At 44.2% G+C, this 17646-nt stretch overlaps 1 protein-coding gene across 8 annotated transcripts in view; it reads right to left on the bottom strand.

Annotated features, from left to right (window-relative positions):
- The window catches only part of RAPGEF1 (Rap guanine nucleotide exchange factor 1), an 89770-nt gene that overhangs the window by 22537 nt on the left and 49587 nt on the right, over positions 1-17646 (bottom strand). For 4 of the 8 annotated variants that reach the window (XM_033011982.2, XM_033011981.2, XM_033011985.2 and 1 more), the window contains 4 exons: positions 16425-16608; positions 15324-15839; positions 8448-8650; positions 5789-5947 (listed from right to left, as the gene is read on the bottom strand). In XM_033011982.2, coding sequence (XP_032867873.2) covers positions 5789-5947; positions 8448-8650; positions 15324-15839; positions 16425-16608 — 1062 coding nt within the window. The remainder of the gene's footprint in view (positions 1-5788; positions 5948-8447; positions 8651-15323; positions 15840-16424; positions 16609-17646) is intronic. The other 4 variants (XM_033011984.2, XM_033011986.2, XM_033011987.2 and 1 more) reach the window with 2 other exon arrangements.

Genomic DNA, 17646 nt, shown 5'->3' with positions numbered 1-17646 from the left:
AGAGAGACATCCCTCTCCTCTCACTAGTAAAGTGGATTTTAAAAAAACCCTGACATTTGGAAAGTACTTCCACAAAGCGTGCTTTGAGCTCGGAGCAATCTTGTCTCCTGGGAACAGCCAGGAGCTAACACGCCCGGACCTGAATGTTTACCACACACCGTGACACACAGAGGTCTTCCAGAGATGGCATCTTTCAACGTTTTCAATTTGCTGCCTTTGATTTTTTGCAACGGTCAATATTTTAGAGCAGCTTTCCATCATTAGCAGCAGTGTTACAGGATGTCCCAAAGGTCAATGACATTACGACCGTTTATTTGGATTAGATGGCAGGAGATAAGCAATCTAATAGAAAACTTATTTCAAGAGTGATGCTTCTCTACGTTCACTAGGCATGGCTGACCACAAGTAACAGGAGACAGGGTGTTTATATGCAGGGAGTCACTAGTTGTGAATTACAGCAGTCTCCATCCTAAATTCAAAGTTGAATTCAATTATATGGCTGACAGAGCATCTGCAGCATCAGCAGACACAGTCTTTACCTTTTAAGCACAGTCTTCTCAGTTACCCTACGGACGTGTTCTGCCAAATTATTCTGCGATCCTGCCAGACACTCCCAGATCAGATAGAACATCAGACTTCCAAAACATGAAGCTATCAGAGGAAAGGATCAATCTTTTAGATCTCCTCTGCTAATATTATTAAGAGAGAAATGTGGGCAATGTGCCAGAACTGGATGCCCAAATTCTAACAGTACAGAACTATGTTCACAAAATACTGGGTGTTGCACAAAGCCGTTACACCCTAAGAATATAATTGCATAGACAACTATTGGAAAAGACTTCCTATCTCATGACACAATGCTGGGCTTCCAGGTACTCTTGCTAATGAGGAAGGAAATGCTCCTACAATGAATGGCTGGAAACACAAGCTGCCAAGAGAATGGCTTCAAGCACTGCCACAGGAAAGGCAGCAACTCCTCATGTTTGAATGTTTCTCAGCAAAGCCTCTGCCCTGGCTGCACAGCTGACCTCCCTGGTTTTAAGCGATGGTTCACACAGCAGATGGATGGATAGGGCTTGATGTTCCCTTGAGAAAGGGTCTCCTGGCTTCTGCACAAGAAAATATAAAAATCCAGACTTCTCCTTAAGTGGGAGGGATTCTTGTACATATTTGAAACAAAACAAATAAGGGGGCGGGGGAAAGAAAACATTTGTACCATGTATTAACCACACTACCATGTATCTCTCTTTTGAAACTATCAAGATAATTCCATCTGATTGCACCTACAGCGCCAACTCTGAATTAGCCTGTAGAGAGTAACACCGTATCTAGCAAGCAGATCTTTAAGAGGCAGAGCCTGGAAACAAAGACAAGACTCCTAAAATGTCAGTTACACAAAAAACATAGAGTGTGTGGCCTACGAGGTCAACAGGGGACTGTTCAGAGAGATCTACAGAGACCTGTAGTGCTCCAACTGCAAGAAATAGGTATAAACCACGGGAGGATGGAGTTTTCAGAAGCAGGATTCAGTGATGCCAGCATGCAGCAGCACTATTAATACCACCATCCAGCTCTGCTGTGGGCAGTGGAAATGAACACAAACGCAGAAGGAACGCTGCACAGGAAAGGCAAAACAATACCTAGACCTCAGCAGCTGGTTAAATGGATGCAAATCTTTTTTACCCTCCCTTCCTTCTGCTCCAAACTACAGAGTCAAACCCTGCTTAGGACAGAAACGAGCTCACACACTATGATCTCCCACTCCTGGTTTGACCGTGGCTCCCACCATCAGACCACCATATGAATCAAACCAGCTCAGTCTCTGCTGAGGGCCAGAGCTGCAGCGTGTGCTGCAGACTGGAAGTGAGCAACACGAACCGGGGTGAGGCGGGGAAAACATGCGATGCACATGTCTGCATTGTGCGCATCTTTAAATACTTACCCGACTTTCCTTTTCCTGAGCATACGTTAGCACACACACAAGAAAGAAAAACAGTTGCTGTGAATTTGCTGTGCGCTTGCTCAATTTGCTCAAGATCAGTGGGAACATGTGAGAACAGAAGCGCTGAACCGGAGCTTCCATAAGGAAATCACTTGTGCCTTCCACTGGAATCCAACAGCCAATTTGGTTTCTAGAAAATTACTGGAAATGTTTCTTAATTAAAAAGAAAAACCAGCAGTTTGAGGAAGGCAAGTTTGTTTCTCCATAGTGGAGGGTGCAGCCAAATTTCCCACTAACGGCATGTACATGCCTCAGAGAAACAACCGTGTCCCTTGTTTCAGCAAGGAAAAGCTTCCTAGCTGTAACTGAATGCAAGACCTTCTGCAGTCTTTGGTGGAAAATATGCTGATAGACAGCAGTAGAGCTTGTCACCGGATTGATTTCCTCTATCAGTCCTGAGTTCCCCAGCTGCCAGGAAGTAATGAAATTTCAAGATTTGATTCCTGCTGTTCGTATACCTGTCTACCCATTTCCAGTCAAACAGCACAAGGAGTTAATAATCCAAAGGACAGTACTTCTGTCTTCACCAGAAGGGAGGGAGGCAATCAGCTAGAGAAAAACTACTATCAACGGTCACCAATGATGTTTTCTTACTGCATCCCTCCTTTCTCACTGTTTAGCAACAGAAAGTACTTTCAAGAGAGATAGGAAACCCTGGAATGATTCTTGACAGTACAGTCCAGCTGTCCCACCAATGTGGGATTTAACAGCTGAGCTGTGCATGGGATGGGGAATAAGATGCTGCAGTTCTTTACAGTGTCAGCCCACACTACAAACACGACCCTTTGCTGGCACAGAGGCCAGACACGAATCAGACTCAGTACAAAACAAGCTCAACTTGCCAAACCCATGAGGTTTGATCCAGTTGCTCAAGATCTGCCTCTCTCCAGTAAAAGCTATTACTTCTGACACAATTTCCTGCACAGAAGGGAAAAGCGCGATTAGTGGGTTGACAGACCAGTGCAGTGGTGGCTTCTGGACTGCAGCAGCGTCTGCAGCGCTGATTGGAAAGAAATGAGTTCTAGAAAATAAATTCATACATTAAAAAGAGTAAAGATGCTCTGAACAACTTCACCTCTTTTTTTGCTTCAAAACACTTTCTGAAAACACTCTTTTTCAAGCCCCTTAAACAGGTAGTGAGACACTAGTCCTTCACTTGGAGCACAGATCTAATAGGCTAATATCCGAAACATGGGGTAAGCTCAGCTTTCCTGCTGTCTGCATGTGAACAGATGGGTACAGGGCCAGGTCTTCCCTCCGGGACTGACTCCTGCTGTCCACCCCAGGCCAGTCTCCAGGGAAGGAAAAAAAGCAGAGGGCACTTTCTGAAAATCAGCTACGCTTGGCAAACCTGCAATGCATTGCTCACGTTGGGTCAATGGACAGCCATTTCGTTTATCAGCTCTGACTTCCTGGTATTGATCTAAGGAGGTTTTTGCTTCCTGTACAGAATGGATAATGATTAATGTAGGAGACATATAATTCTAAGAGATTTGATAATCACCACTGATATTTGGGTACACAAGAGGCCAACTCTCCCTAGCATTAACTCTCCTCTCACCCAGGGAGGTGGGCTCTCCCTAGCATTAACTCCCTTGCTGGAGCTAGAGGAAAGCTAACGCTTGTTTTTTAACAGATTTATTGTTCACCACTGTGCTCACTTGAGTGGCCCTGCTCTGGTGAGACAGGAAAAATGAAAACATGAGAATAAGAGGAGCAGAGTGACGTGCTTAAAGTGTTACTGAAGCAGCTCGTGGCATCCCTTGCATGAAACGACACGGTCTTTCCAGTCAGTGCTCAGGAGCAGATTGCAAGAGGGGCTCTGGTCCTTCTTAGTGCCGAAATGCAGGGTGTCGCTCTGGGAATGATCCAAACCTTGACAGCTGTTTCACATCTCTGTCTTATTAGGGATAGGGAAAATGGGATAAACCATGGTTATGGTATTACATGGGTCAACTATGATGCGTGTAAGGACATGGTATTTTGCAGCTCAGAGACAGAGAAGCACTGTCATAGTGAAAATCTCATTTTTGCCTGTGAAAAAATAGACCAGCTAGAGTCATAAGCAACTATAAGATTATCATAATTTAAAGGCATTAATGGAAAAACCACCATTTTAAATTCAGCTTATTTCCTCTGCGCATTTGACAGTGCGCTGTCTAATTGTTCTCATTGTTCTTGATGCTCCAGCCATTTATTTTCCTCATACCAAATCCTTGCAAAAACAAGTAAGGATTTTTTAATGAAGTTTTAACATTTCATAAAATAATATATTCACAATAACGCAGCACAAAGCAAGATGAGAACAGGTCAGAACAATTAAGTAGGTAGTAACCATTTAATCCAGCCAGGATGCTTTTTTAAATGGAAGTGCCCACATATTTTTAGAACATTATAATATGATATTTATAGCCTCTCAATTAAAGTAAAAACAGTCAAGTGCTTTTAGCTAGTTTTGCAGTTTTGTGTTTTGCTTGCAAGGATCACTGTCAAACAAGAGAGCTGTACAACTCAGAACTTTTCCATTATTTCGTATTTTAAAACTGTTTACCACAAATTTATGCAAGCCCTAACTTTTTTGCACCTCAGCCTTTTTATCTGTGCAGCAGAACTATGACACTGCTCTCTCACACGAGCAGAAGACAAAAACTTTAATTCATTGCTTGTGAAGCATTGATACTTGTGGAACACTTGAATGCTTTCTTCTTCTTCGGACACATGGTTATCACTAATTTTTAGAGAAAGAGTAGGTGTTGAAATGGAAAGATAGCAGTGGCACAGTGGAAAGATACCATTTTCAAATATTTAATATTGAACTAATTGAACATTTCTGAATTTTCTCAAGTCTTGTCTGATAACTTCTTTTCCAGAAGAAGTCTAATTTACTAAACATCCAGGTCAGTGTTAAAAAATAGCCTATTCTCAGTTGTCATCACACAGCAATCAGAGCATAACCACAGAGTTTTACATGCAAACGAGCCCCATACTGATGAGCTGGTGGAATCCCATGGTTAGATTTAATTTCATTATATTAACACTTTGTTATTACTACTACTTAATTTAAGCAGCTGATCACAGATTTAAGCAGTGCTCTAATATGATTCTTATTTTGATTTAAATAATTCTCAGCTCCTCCTGCTGTTCTCTCTTCAGACTGCTTACAAGTTCTGTAGAAGAGAAAACCCTATTCATTTGTCAGAAAATCATACAAGCTTGCTGAGCTTGTTTGGGACCACAGAGACATGAAGGGAAGCAGATAAGCAAATATGAGATGAAAGATCTGGTACAGGTCATTTTCTAGAAAAAAAAAAAAAATTAAGGAGTCGCAGCCACTGTTCCATACATTTGACTAAATCCATGTATTTCGGGGACAGCATCTCATTATTTCTCCAAAGGCCAGATTCACACAGCAGCCTTTAATTGACTCATCCACATCGCTGACACTATGCAGCTAGACAAAAAGACTTTGCAGCTCCATCATGCAGCCTGGAGAACATGTAGGTCAAAGGAGTGTGCCCGGGCACACAGGCCAGCTCTCCTTTGCCAGTGCCTCGCCACAAATGCCAATACCAGTGTGTATTATGAAGTAATGAAAGCCACATTGCTTCATTTAGTAAGATTTACACGCAGATTTTCTCACCTGGCTGATTATTACTACATGAGTTCAAAACCCCCCTAAAGAACCTTCACCTTTACCTGCAACTGAGAGTGTAAGCACAGAATTGGCACACAAGCGTTTCACCGACACAAATATGCACATGTGTTAAAGCGCAGAGAGCAACTCACCGAATGCACAGGAAAGGAGCTGTGCCGGTTGAGAAAGGAGTTAGAGACTGACATAGTGAGGCCCTGAGTGGCACCGGTGTCCTCGGGGGTGAAGGGCACTTTAGTTTGCTGGACACAGTAGGAGACAGAAGAGAAAGAAGAGGCAGCATAGGAGGCCTGCTGAAGAAGGGGAAGAAAGCAAGAAACAGAAGACACAAAGAAAGAGAGCACAGAAAAGACTATGAATAAAGGATAAGAAATGCTAACTGTAAAACAATGCATATAATGGCTTGCTAAATAAACAGCTACTCATGCAGTTCATCAGAGCCAGACACACCAATATGCCCTTCTTAAGCTCAAGAGGCATGACAAAAATCACAGTTCAAATCTTCTTTGTTTCACAAATCCCTTAAAAATAAACTACCACCTCCCCCTTCCAGTTCCCCCATGGACAGCTGCTGCGGGGAGAGGCAAGCTGTACCTCGCCGCCCTTTCTTCCCCATGGTGTGGTGGACAGATGCCCAAAGGAGGAACTGGGTCTTGCTTCTGGCTGCTAAGCAGCCAATTCTTGCAGACTACTGCTTTTTGTGGCAACCTGCAGACTGGGAACTTAGTCTCTCCAGTGTGAGCTACGGGCCCTCACTGGCACTGCTGAGATACCAGTAACAGTGATGTTCAGCCATTTTTCAGTCCAATCCAAAATTATATATTGTTTGCACAAGAGGGAGTTAGTATACTAAGTAACAAATGCTATTAAGAAATTTCTCCTAAATTCACCTATAGTAAGGAGCTTGAGGAAGGCTAAGGTATATCTAGGCTTTCTCAGCTCTGACTTGTTGAATAACACACAGTCTTTTATAAATAAGGTCTGCAGAGCACAAGAAAGGACTTCCCAATTATTATTTGAGCAAGGAGTCTATCTAGCCAAACTTGCCCACTGCTATAGCAGCTGATGCTCATGTGATTTGCTATTTCAGAAACTCTCCTGGCAGCAGGGACAGAAGAACAAGAATCCGGTGGCTTCTTATTCAACAGTGCTTGTTGCATAAGCCATAAACAAAGGCAAGGGTGGGAGGCTGCACTTGAAGAAACCTCAGCTTCAGGGGAACTGCAAGCAACACCTTGATGGTATCAGCTTGAAAAAGTATAAGAATGCCTAGCAGGCAAACCAGTGACATCCTGGCTTCCCAGGTAATGATTAAGGGGCAGCAAAGAAATGCTTTGCTTCAGCCAACAAATTCAGAAAAGGAGCAGGATTTCCCTTCTGCACAATGGCTACAGTAAATCTGTGCTTTACACACCCTCTCTCATGACTGCGTAGACCAAGTCACCACTGGGAACTATCACTAGAGTGTAGCTTCTAGGAGGAGGAGTTGGTAGGGCAAGGGACTACAAGGTACAAGTGACAGTGCAAGGATCACACTGACAAGGGGACCACAGACTCTGGAGAACTGCCTGATCCTTCAGAGGAGTCCTGTAAACTCTTCAGTGTCCCTGCAAAGGACATGGGTGTTTAAGATCTCATCCCCACAAAGCAATAATGCATAATACTCAGTTTAGCTTAGCTGGAAATGTTACTTCATATTTTTAGGACTCCTACCTGCATCACAGGAATGTAGTTATGCAAATCCCCAAATTCAGAGTTCTCAGTAGCTTTCCCCATTTGATTAAAAAGTAACACCCTGGGCCAGTCCAACTTTAGCATAGATAACATGAAGAAATATTGTCACAGTCGCCTTCATGTTGGTAAAACCTTGACTCTGTTTCCATATTTCCTCCTGTTTTGTTAAAGCCATGGCCAATTCAAGTTAGCTACATCAGCACAAAATATGCCTTTTTTTTTTTTTTAATAGAGCAAATCAGATCATTAATATAAACAAGACCCCTAAGGTTGGAGTTAAAAACAAAAGGAGAAAAGAAAGGAAGACCCTTAAAAATAAATAGGACAAAATCCCAGCTCCCAGTTGGAAACAAAACTGCTGCTGCCATCACTGAGGCCAGAATTTCATCCCCCACGTGGAAAATGGCACTTGCTGTATAGTGAAACCCACCACCCAACACACATACACATGTGGATGTGCCTTTTTGTGCTGGCAGTCTGGGAGGGCCAGGAGAACACTGAAAACCAGGTAGAACCCTGAATCACACAAGGGGACTAATATGGAGAAAACACGCATGAGTTAAATAATGGCTATACCCGAGTTCTGTGGCTCTGGCAAAAACTGAACCATAAAAGCAGTTATTATGTTTAAACGGTTATTATTAGTGGCATCCCTGACAAAAGTTTCAAAACAGCATTGGGAACAAAAGTGCAGCAATCTCTTGAAAATTGTGTTGCCCAGTGTGTCAAAATCTTCAAAGCAGTTGTCATTACACAAGCCTGTAGTCTGGCACAGATTCAGCCATGCCATGTGGAAGACTAGTGTTTCATTTTTAGGTCATTTTAGGACTTTCAGAGTTTATGGGGAACATTCTGAATGTGAGGTTAGAAAGGAGCTCAAAGCCGATGATGCAAAATGCCTAAAAACATGTTAATAAGATGACAAGGAGCATGATGTGGTGACACCAATGAGACATCCTCCCACCACCGCAGCCTGTCAGAAACAGGAGTAGCAAGAACAGAGCTGTTCCTGGGAGGCCGGTGTGCCCTGCTGGGGAGGGCACTGCAGACATCACTCACCAGCTGCCGCTGCTTGGGTGGGAGAGCAGGAGGAGGTGCCAGATCTTGAGATGGGTCTAAGCTGATAAAGGAGTCATTGAACCCATAGACTTCCATGAGGTGCTTGTTCTTCTGCTGGTAGATGTGCTCGTTCTGAGGGGTCTGGTAGAACATGGATGGCTGTGGCTCTGAGTAGTCTTCCACAAACTGCATATACGCCATCACTGCAATGCAAAGAAAGGTCACACTCGCTGCTTCTGGTCCGCATGCTGCAGCTGCAACAAGCAGGCAGGGTGCTCATTCTCAAAATAAAATAAGAGTAAGGCCACGCCACTCTCAGTTGGGCTTTGCTGCAGGCTGGGAGCAAGGCACCTGCGCTGTGTTCACAGGTAGCTCACACACTCAGTCGCCATCCACCTTGCAGGAAAGGATCCGAATATCCCAACCTGCAAGCCAGCGCACAACAAACATGATCACAGGCCACAAACACATCTGACAACAGTTTAAGGAACCAGTGAAGTCTCCAAACAGCTACTTGAGAAGTCTGATTCACTGATGCTTAGCCCACATCCCTTCCTCATGTAACCCACAGCAATTTTGAGAATATTACTCAACAGCTAATGCACAAAGTCACAAAAAAAAAAAAAAAAACAACCAAACCAGAATAACTTCAGTTTGCTTTCTAGGAGGCACAAATCACCCTGTACAAAGATGAAACCTTGACAATTAATCTATAATAATTCTTGTGTCTATAATAAATCTCCTATCTGTAGTCAGCAAGATTTCTCGAATGAGGAGGCTTACAGCCTTCCTCCATTCTAGCAAGCTGGTAAAACTGCTATCAGAGAACACCCACCTGTGAGACTGGGTGTACCTCTCCCTCAGCTATTTATATGCTACTGCTGGTACAAGATACTTACTTTCTAAAAGTGCCACTGACCATGCCTTCCTAATCCCTTAGCTCAGATCCAACACAACACCCTTTGCTCCCATCTCTTTTTAAAGCATCTTATCATCTCCAATTCTGAAATCCAACTGATTCAAAAGCTTTTTTGAGATGTGGCTCAATGGAAATATTAAATGGTGTCAAATATCATTTAGAGGATCTTTCCATCTGTGCCATATCCTTCCAAAATCTATGAAAAAACCCACACAGGTCTGCCTATGCAGCTATGACAGAGGATTAGTTACTGCTGCAATATTTTAGTTTTGGAGGGGCAGAATGACACCCAGTGTCACAGAAGACTACTGCAAACCCCCCAAATAATTAAGGATAAGAAGTGTACTTAATAAATGTAAAATAAATGAAGAACTCTTTTCTTTATACCTGAGAACAGCAGCAACAGATGTATTTAAGTGACATAAAAAAGGACTAACCAAGGCCTTTTTGTAAATATGCTGTCATGCACAAGATACTTTGTGATCATTCCTGCAATCTTCCCAATAAACTGGCAGTTGTCAGTTTTTGTAAATCTGGTCATTAGGTGGCAATTATTCATCTTCTGCTGGCATTTCAGTTGTACAGATGAAATGAATGGATGACTTCAGTGAAAGCTATAAATACAACGACCACAATGCACATCGTGAAGCTGGTTCCCACACTAGTTGCAAGGCAAAGTCCTCTGTTCACCTGCCAGCGCAGACCTACGGGCCAGCCTATTTCAAACAGGATGCAGCCGTGCAAATGTGTTGCCAGGAAGGAGTCGCTTTGCACCTGTCTTTTGCACCTTTTTTCAGATTTCCTCTAATATTTTAAACTCCATTTAGAAGTGCAGCTAACGCAGCTTCCCCTTCTCACTGAATGATATTCCTCCTCCAAAAAATAGAAAAAGAAAAAAAAAAAAGAAAGGTCATGACAATTGGAATGCAGGAAACCTCAGCTGATGGATTTCAATCCTGACCGGTAACACCTGCTGTTCCCGTCCTGTGACCCCACACGGTCCTGCCAGTGGACAACCTGTTCGTGTCCCACAGCGCTGCCAGCTCCTGCACGGCTCTGCCAAGATTGCTGAAATTCAGACCTCAAACACCCCCAAGTTTTGCTCCTCTTTCTCCCCCAGCTGCCCTCCTGCCTTCCTAGCAAGTCTTCACAGATGCAAGTCGTCACCCTTGCTGGTTCAGACCTCTCTTTCTTGAAGGGTGTGTGACGGAGGTTTCAAACTGCACGCACATGCATGTTGGCGTGCGTTTGTGCTCACTTATCTGCTGGTGTCGGCACTCACGTTAAAGCCAGGATCAAATTTGCTCCTGCATGTGAATTTCAGCCTAAATCCTAACAGTGAAGAGAAGCACATTCTGGCAATATTCTTATTTGAAATCATGGTGAAGAAATCTTGGTGTAGAAAATACAAAACTGCTAAAATACTGTTTTCAAATATCAGCAATTCAGTTGACTAAGGTAGTCCTATTAATACCCATGCCCTGAAAATGCCTTGGTATCATAGATCAACTTCAGAGAATAAGATGTAAAGAAGGCTTATGAAAGATATTTCTCTAGCAGCAAAAGTGAACTAAGGATCAAGACTCCTCGGAGGAGTGTAGAGGTCAAGGGCTTGAGGGAAAAGACCACATTTTGAGAGCTCATCAATTGAGTAGGACGAAAGCCAAGAAGTCAGGCTTGGCAATCCTGGTATAATGCTGCAGACATTGCAAAATTCAGACCAACCTGTTATGTGGAGTTACCTACAAAAACGGTGTTTCACTTAACACCCAGGCCTGAAGACAACATTCACGATCGATAGCTGCAAGTTCCTGGGTTCAGACATCTGTATGACACTATAATTCAGGAAGTGTTGGCGAAAAGGGTATCACATCAGACACTTGTGTAAAATTAAATTACTGTAACTCAAGGTAGTAAGCCTGAATGCTGTTGAGAGCCTTAACTCAATCTGCAAGGGAATAATGAAGAGCTCTTTTATCTCAGCTCTTTATGAGGCTAATGCATCCCATTGTCATGGCAGCTCCCCTGACTTGCTTGTTACAACTAGTCCAGGGCAGGTAAGCATGTCTCTGCTTCTACTCTGTCTTCTGTGTTTTTAGGTGAAGTGAAAAACAGTTGGGATGGTGAAATATAAGCCTGGCTCAGGAGTAGAGACTGCAGAGCGCAAATTAAAATGGGCATCATTAAAATGCTGCCAATCTTGAACAGGAAAATAAAGGAGCAGGACCACTCCTGAGGTTGCTGTTTGCAAATGGTCTTCTTTCCTGCCTCTCCCTCCATCCCTTCCCCTCTCTGCTATGGTTTTTAACAAGACAGAAGTTTAAAAAGCAGATGGGAAATTACATCACCAGCTCAGATCAGGCACATCCCGCAGCGATTCTGTGCAGAGGGAGGGATGGGGGCCGCAACCTCCATGGTGAGCCACCGGGGTGGAGTGACACAGTCTCAAGGCAGCACCCCGGGACAGAAGGGAGGCGTGAGAGAGAAACCTCTCCCACCACATGCCCAGCTTATGTCACTTCTGAACCCAGACAGAAAATATTTGAAACAAAAAAAAAAAACAAAAACCCAAACAAAAACCACGTAAAATCTCAGACTGAGGCTAGGAACACCTTCCTGGTAATCAGCTTGCAGTGCCTTGGCTGTCATTTCTGAAGGAGCGAAAGCAGCCCAGGGATTTCCAGCACACACCAGTTCTGCCCACATGGTAGAAGTCACAGGTAATGCTCAGAGTGCACCAGCAGTGCCCAAGCCAGCTCACCTGCAGCTGGTGCTCTGCAGCTGGGCAGAGCAGCCGCAGGTCCTGGAGGCAGAGCTCAGCTGCAGGAGAGGAGAGAAAGCAGCAAGCGACCTCTGGGCAGGAAAACACCCTCAAGACTAGTGGGTGTTAGAGTCTGCAAGGAATTGCTAGAAGGTTATCAGCAACACAGCACATCTGCAATAGAGGCAAAGCATAGTAGCAGCCGATGCAGAGGACTCACTGTAGGTGTAGCCCAACTCCTGGCACTGTGTCAGCTGCCTGTGTTACAACTGGCCCTGCACAAGCGCAACAGACTTGTGCGCATGGGTAAGAGCCAAAATATTGGAAATTCTTAAACTATACCACACATCAACTCAGTGGAGAAGTCAAGGTCAAATAAGCCAGTGTCTGCTGTCACCTCTGGGAGGAGAGCTGTTTTTCGAAGAGCTCGCATTATCTGCTGGCTAAGCCCAGACTGCCCTCAGCATGGTTCCTGCAGTTAAATACCAGCTGCTTACAGGGCACCAGGCTGCATTTTGTTCCCACTGACAGGGAGGGAAACATGAATAAGTGCCTCACCACTAGGTTCCAAGTTGTTTGGGGGAAGGATCTTGTTATTTCTGACTCTGGCAGAAGCTGCACCATGTCTGTGTCTTATACAGCAGGAGCACAATGTTGGTGCTCAGGCAAAAGTGTGGAGTAATTTGCCCTTAGCACAGCAGCATGTACTCTTACAGCACAGTAAAATAACTAATTCATATCAGACTAAAAGGCTTCTCACTCTTCTGTCTAAATTATACACCAGTCAACTCATGGAAGTCCCTCTGAGCACCGCTCACAGCAATACACATGGTTAACTCAAGCTGGATTTGCTGTATATTACCAATAAAAAGACCATCAAAGTCTCTGCTGCAACATTTCCTGCCACCTACCAAAAGATGATCCACAACAAAGGGACTATAACCAAGTCCCATCTGTGTGAGCTCTAGATCTTTTTAATAAATTCATGCATCTCCTCCGGATCCCAGGAGTTTGCTGGGGATGTGGAAGCAGGACTGCCTCACCTATGTGATTACACAAGAATATCTACATTCATCAGCCTCCAGGCAAAAAAATCCTGGGTGCTACCATACAGCCTGAGTAATGTTTTACTGCCCTTTTAATGTTGAAAATAAAAGTAAAACTAACAACCACAGATCTGCGGTGTGATATACTGTGGAGTAAAGACAATCTAAAACAAGTTCTCAGTGTCACATGAATGCTATTAAAAACTCCACAGCAGTCAGGTATCAGTGCAGATACTACTACAAGCTTTGCAGCAAGCACGCTTTATCAAACCATCAGAGCTGACAACACATTAGGTAGCAGCTTCTACCTTTCCTAACAATGCAATCTGATCAATACTCCAAGAGCTGCTGATAGCGCCAGATGACAGATGACAATTAACTCTATTCTAACATCAAAGAAAATTCACATACAAGGCCTTGGTGTTGACGTTAGAAGCGTGCATGGGCAATAACTGAGAAGATAGCTTTTAAAATTGTTTTTGAGTAACTCCTCGACATCTCATACGATAACAGAAAACAAAGACATGGGGCTTAAAGAGAAAAGCAAACAGCCCGGGTCTCTCTTCCAACTGTCAAATTGCCTGCTACCCAAGATTCACCCAGGCATCTCCCCCTACTAAAGCTGCCTATGTGTACAGAGGTGCATTTCCCTGCATCCATCCCAGTCTGCATAGTGTAAAACCACCCAGACTCAGCCCTCGTTATTAATATGCAGAGCCCACACGGCCCTGATCCTACAGTAAGGAGGCTCTGTATCACATCCCCTCGCAGCTGGTACTGCAGGCCGGTATTTTGAACAGCTCAAGCCATAACAAAAAACCTTGGCTATGCCCTGTGCCAGCATTTATTTCCTTTCTGTTGTCTACAAACATCTCTGCTCCTTTTTAGCTGCTTTTAGTAGCTTTCAACTGCTTGTTTACCAGAGAGGGTCAAAAGTGATTTCCTGCGCGTGGGGACACTGAATGAAAAGACCACTTAAAGGTGGGTCAAGCCTTGTGCTCTGAGTAAAATCCCAGAGGGTTACAAATGTGGACCAGTCACTTAGTGATAATGGAAACGCTTTTAGCCAATGCACTTTTTTTAAAAAAGTGACTGGCTCAGTACACTACCACAGGAAAGGACAGAATACTGACCCTGACACACGACACACCGATCTCACTTCCATCTTATTCTCAGTGAAAAGACTATAAACTGCAGAAATGAGTCAGAAGGCCGACTCAGTACTTTTAAATCAGCTCTCCACTTGGGCTGCCAGCCATACAGCATAGCACTGTTGATCCAAATCTTGTATACGCTACCTCCTCATGCAACATACATCTGCAAAGCAAGCCAGTGACTAGTAAACTAACATCTGCTGGATCCCATTAAGTAGTACACAGCCTTCCTTGGCAGATCAATGTGGCTGCTTTTTTGGCAAGAGGTTTCATATGTTTTCAGCCATGAACATTAAGGAAATCAGAATAAGGTCATGAGCTTGTGTTGCAGTCGGTACTGGTGTGCCAGGAGTCTGGCTGGGGATGGTGAGCCTTCACATTTAGAGGCTGCTCATTTTAACGATGTGGGAAATTCTTAGGCATCCAAAGGAAATGAGATCCCGTAGCAAAACAGCAGTACTGGACACTAGGTTAATAGTGTTGTCTTGCACAGCTATGTGGGTGACTGTGTTCCTGTTGCCAAATAACTGCTCTGGCAATGCTCGGTTTTGGATAGAAGAGCAGTCCTTTGAGCTCTTGGAGAGCACCCAGTTCTTTTCTGCAGTGGGAAAACATACATAAAATGGGGGGCAGGAAGGAAGGAATGGACATAAAAAGGGAGGATAAACCAGGAAGATCTGCAAGGCAGAGTGCCTCAAAGACTCATACTCAGGTAAACAGAGAAGTAAAATGGTCTCATTACAGTAACAAGGATGCCACATGATGCCAGCTCCCCTGAGCCTGAATTGTTCCTGGCTCCAAGTGTCACTCCCTGCCCCCCAAAGGACTGACCTCCCCTCCCATGCCTGTGACACTGCCTGGACAATTCTGACACTTAGCTTCACATAAGCAAGGGCATTACCTTGGGGTGACCATTATCTAGTGGCCATCAGGAGCATGACAACCGCAAGGAAAGGGAACGGTAAAAGTAAACCCCAAATATAAGAACTTGCTTACTGTGTTTGTTTTTCTTCTCTGGCAGAGGTGGTGGCTTCTCTGGGTCACTGTTAGAATCTGGAGCGGCAAAGTCAGCAATGAATTCAACCGGTGCTGAAGAGTTTCCTTGCTGGAAAGGCAAAACAGCAGCAAAGGGTGTGAAGGGTACTGATGGGACTGACGCTGCACTCTGCATGTCATCCTCTGAGATGTTATCGTATTGGGAAGGGTGCCTCTCATAGGACACCCTGCAGCCTGAGTTATCTGAAGTCTGAGAGGCTGCGCTCCTCCTCTTCTTTTCTGGTAAAGCTGGAGGAGTCTCTGTTGGTTGTGCTGCTCCCGAGAGGCTGCAAAATTCCAGTGGAGGAGAGCTGCCCTGCGGGAGCTGGAAAGCATGTCCGTGGAAAGGGGAGCCAGACTCACCCAAGGACTCTGGCAACGGGCTGAGGATACCTGGCACCTGCTGAGGTATCTGGTCAGCGTTGGAGAGGTCCTGCTGCAGGAACTCATAGTCCGGATCATAGTGATCTGATTGATCTGGTTAAACAGAAGGGACAGAACAATGCATTAGCTTCTCTCTTTGACTGTTTAGCCCTTCTCAGTTGTGCCCCTCCCATTCCATCAGTTAATTAGTCAATTCATTTAATCAGAGTGGTAATTCCTTGCAGCAGGGACCATCCTGCTACACCTTCTGTAAAATCCAGCCTTAATAAAACTCTTAGCATTATTTCTTCACACTAGCAAACAAATAAAAAGCCAGTGGGTAGATCATTGCAGAGACTATTTATGTTTCATATTTATATTTTTATTTTCTTTTCTGGTGTGTAGAAACAGTATCACTTTAGTCTACCAGGACTGTCATTTCTGCAACAAGGCTGAAATCAACAAAACATTCCACTTCAGAGCTGAACTGAGTTTGAACACAATCATCAAAAGCTAGGGAAACACATTCCCTTGGGCTTTTTCCCATCCGACAGAATATAATTCTGCACAGAACCGCCTGCAGCAACTGCAAGATGACAGTTGCAAGCGCAATCCATTTACTTCTGCATCACAGCTATGACAGCTCCCAAACAAGAGTGAAGGGGCTACTCCAGCATCCCTGGACAACCCCCTGCTTACCTAACGTTTCACAGCTTGTGTTGCGAGAGCACTGACCGCTGTCGCGGTCCAGAGAGGAGAGTTGCTCGTCAGACTTGCTGAGTTTGCCGATGCTACTGCATGGCGAGAGGCGAGGAGATTCCCCCCCATAGGAGTGGCTTCCACCAGACAACCTTCTCTGGGCATAGCAGTCAACATCAAAATCCTTAAGCAAAAAAACATCAAACCACTGTCATTCTTGGCAGCTCTCTAGCAAGCAAGATGCAGCTCAAGGAGCTAACACCTCACAGCTGCGTTAAGAAAACCAGGAGGGGAGAGGATCAGTGCTGCTAACCCTCTCTAGTTAGATAAGCTTGTCAGGACCACAGAAAACCTCTGATTTCGTAAATAGCCCATGCCTGGAGCTCTGTGTGTTCTTGCTTGCAGGCTGGGTGTGCTGTGACCCACACTGGACTTCACAGATGCTGAGAAGATGACCGAGTTCCTCACTGCTACACACATCTGATGACCACTTGTCAAGACACTGACACTAGGTAACCAGATTGCAAAATTTCTCATTAAGTAACAGGGGTTTTAGCAAATATTTGGTTAGCTTAGATTCATGTAAAGGGAAAATAAGCTACAGAGAGATAAAACTTTCTGTGCCTGTGACTACATTTCTATTTTGGAAATTACCTCAAGTTTACCAACCCGTGAGTGAACCCCTCAAGTATTCTCACTCCTGCAAAACAACCTAATTGTGATAGTAACTGAGGAACTGCCACAGCTTGATCTGGGATGGCCAAAAGACTACAGAGGCTCCCTAAGCCAGAGCTGAGGCTTTGGGGATAAGGACAAGATTTGATTTTGGTGCAGTTGAATATGATCCAGGTCCTCACTGCTGAGTTAGTAAGTTCCTGAATGTGTAAAGAAAACCCAGCAATTTATAACCTTATAAGGCACATACTAGCACAAGCTATGGAATATGATTAACACACATAGTCCCAAGTTTTACATTTTTCTACTAGAAAATTTACAAATTTCCCCAAAGCACCAGCAGTGGTCAGAGCAGTTGCTCAAACTACTGCTTGGCTTAGAAGAATTTTAAAATTGTGACTGAATGAAGAGAGACTTCTGATCTCAATATGCCACATGCTCCCTTATTCTGTAAGTAGACCTTGGTGGGATCTCGGTATGCTCAGCCAGCTGCTGTGTACCCTGATCTGTTTGACACGGCAGTATATAACCACTCACACCATCACAC

The sequence above is a fragment of the Tyto alba genome, unplaced genomic scaffold (assembly GCF_018691265.1).
Source record: "Tyto alba isolate M040663 unplaced genomic scaffold, T.alba_DEE_v4.0 Super-Scaffold_11, whole genome shotgun sequence".
NCBI classification, from domain to species: Eukaryota; Metazoa; Chordata; class Aves; order Strigiformes; family Tytonidae; genus Tyto; species Tyto alba.
The sequence above is the reverse complement of the archived record's forward strand: the minus strand, read 5'-3'. Positions and strand labels throughout refer to the sequence as shown.